At 40.2% G+C, this 1,660-nt stretch overlaps 1 protein-coding gene across 1 annotated transcript in view; it reads left to right on the forward strand.

Moving 5' to 3' along the window:
- The first annotated feature begins 103 nt into the window (after window positions 1-103).
- Window positions 104-1,660, forward strand: part of LOC106530960 (serine-rich adhesin for platelets-like) — a 6,240-nt gene continuing 4,683 nt past the window's right edge. Inside the window, exon 1 of the mRNA XM_014026697.1 lies at window positions 104-1,623. Coding sequence (XP_013882151.1) covers window positions 110-1,623 — 1,514 coding nt within the window. The 5' untranslated portion in view covers window positions 104-109. The remainder of the gene's footprint in view (window positions 1,624-1,660) is intronic.

Consider the following 1,660-nt stretch of genomic DNA (forward strand, 5'->3'; position numbering starts at 1 on the left):
GACAAGCATGATCACAAACATGATCACAAAGACAAGCATGATCACAAACATGATCACAAAGACAAGCATGATCACAAACATGATCACAAAGACAAGCATGATCACCAACATGATCACAAAGACAAGCATGATCACCAACATGATCACCATGATCACAAAGACCAGCATGATCACCAACATGAACATGAACACCACAATAATTACTACAAACAAAAGCACCTCCATGATCACCAACATCAGTACAAACACAAACATGACCACAATGACTATTATGACCATCATGACCAACATGAACATTCAAAATACCTTGATCATTATAGTGACAATAGCCACGACCATCACAAACATAATAAACATCATGACCATGATCACCAACACAACCACCAACACGACCACTATGATCACCAACACTTGGATAAACACCATCATAACCACCACAAACATGGCTACCATGAACACAAACACAAGTATGATCACAACAACCAGAAAGACCAACAACATGCACAGCATAAGCACCATGACTATCACAATAACACAGATGACCACTATAATGATCACCACAATGAAGATGGACATCATGACCACCGCAATCAGCAACATTATTATCATCACAAAAAGCACAAAAATCAAAATGGGCATCACAACCACCATGATCACAAAAATGATCACCAGGAGCACTACAATGATCACAATGACCACCATGATCACAAAGACAAGCATGATCACCAATATGACTACTATGATAACAAAGACAAGCATGACAACCAAAATGACCACAATGATCACAAAGACCACAATGATCATAAACACGATCGTCATGAACACAAAGACAAGCATAATCACCAACATGACCACCGTAAAAAAGACCAGCATTATCACCAACATGACCAAAATGATGACAAAGACCACCATGATGACCAACACGACCACCATAAAAAACACCAGCATGATCACCAACATGACCACCATGATCACAAAGACCAGCATCATGAAAAAGACCAGCATGATCACAACCATGACCACCACGAACACAAAGACAAGCATGATCACATACATGACCACCATTATCACAAAGACAAGCATGATCACCAACATGACCACCATAATCACAATGACAAGCATGATCACATACATGACCATCATTATCACAAAGACAAGCATGATCACCAACATCACCAACATTATCACAAAGACAAGCATGATCACCAACATGACCACCATGATCACAAAGACAAGCATGATCACCAACATCACCAACATTATCACAAAAACAAGCATGATCACCAACATGACCACCATGATCACAATGACAAGCATGACCACCAACATGACCACAATGTTGACAAAGACCACTATGATAACCAACACGACCACCATAAAAAACATCAGCATGATCACCAACATGACCACCATGATCACAAAGACCAGCATCATGACAAAGACCAGCATGATCACAAACATGACCACCACGAACACAAAGACAAGCATGATCACATACATGACCACCATTATCACAAAGACAAGCATGATCACCAACATGACCACCACGAACACAAAGACAAGCATGATCACATACATGACCACCATTATCACAAAGACAAGCATGATCACCAACATGACCACCATTATCACAAAGACAAGCATGATCACCAACATGACC

Source organism: Austrofundulus limnaeus, unplaced genomic scaffold (assembly GCF_001266775.1).
Source record: "Austrofundulus limnaeus strain Quisiro unplaced genomic scaffold, Austrofundulus_limnaeus-1.0 Scaffold582, whole genome shotgun sequence".
Classification (NCBI taxonomy): domain Eukaryota; kingdom Metazoa; phylum Chordata; class Actinopteri; order Cyprinodontiformes; family Rivulidae; genus Austrofundulus; species Austrofundulus limnaeus.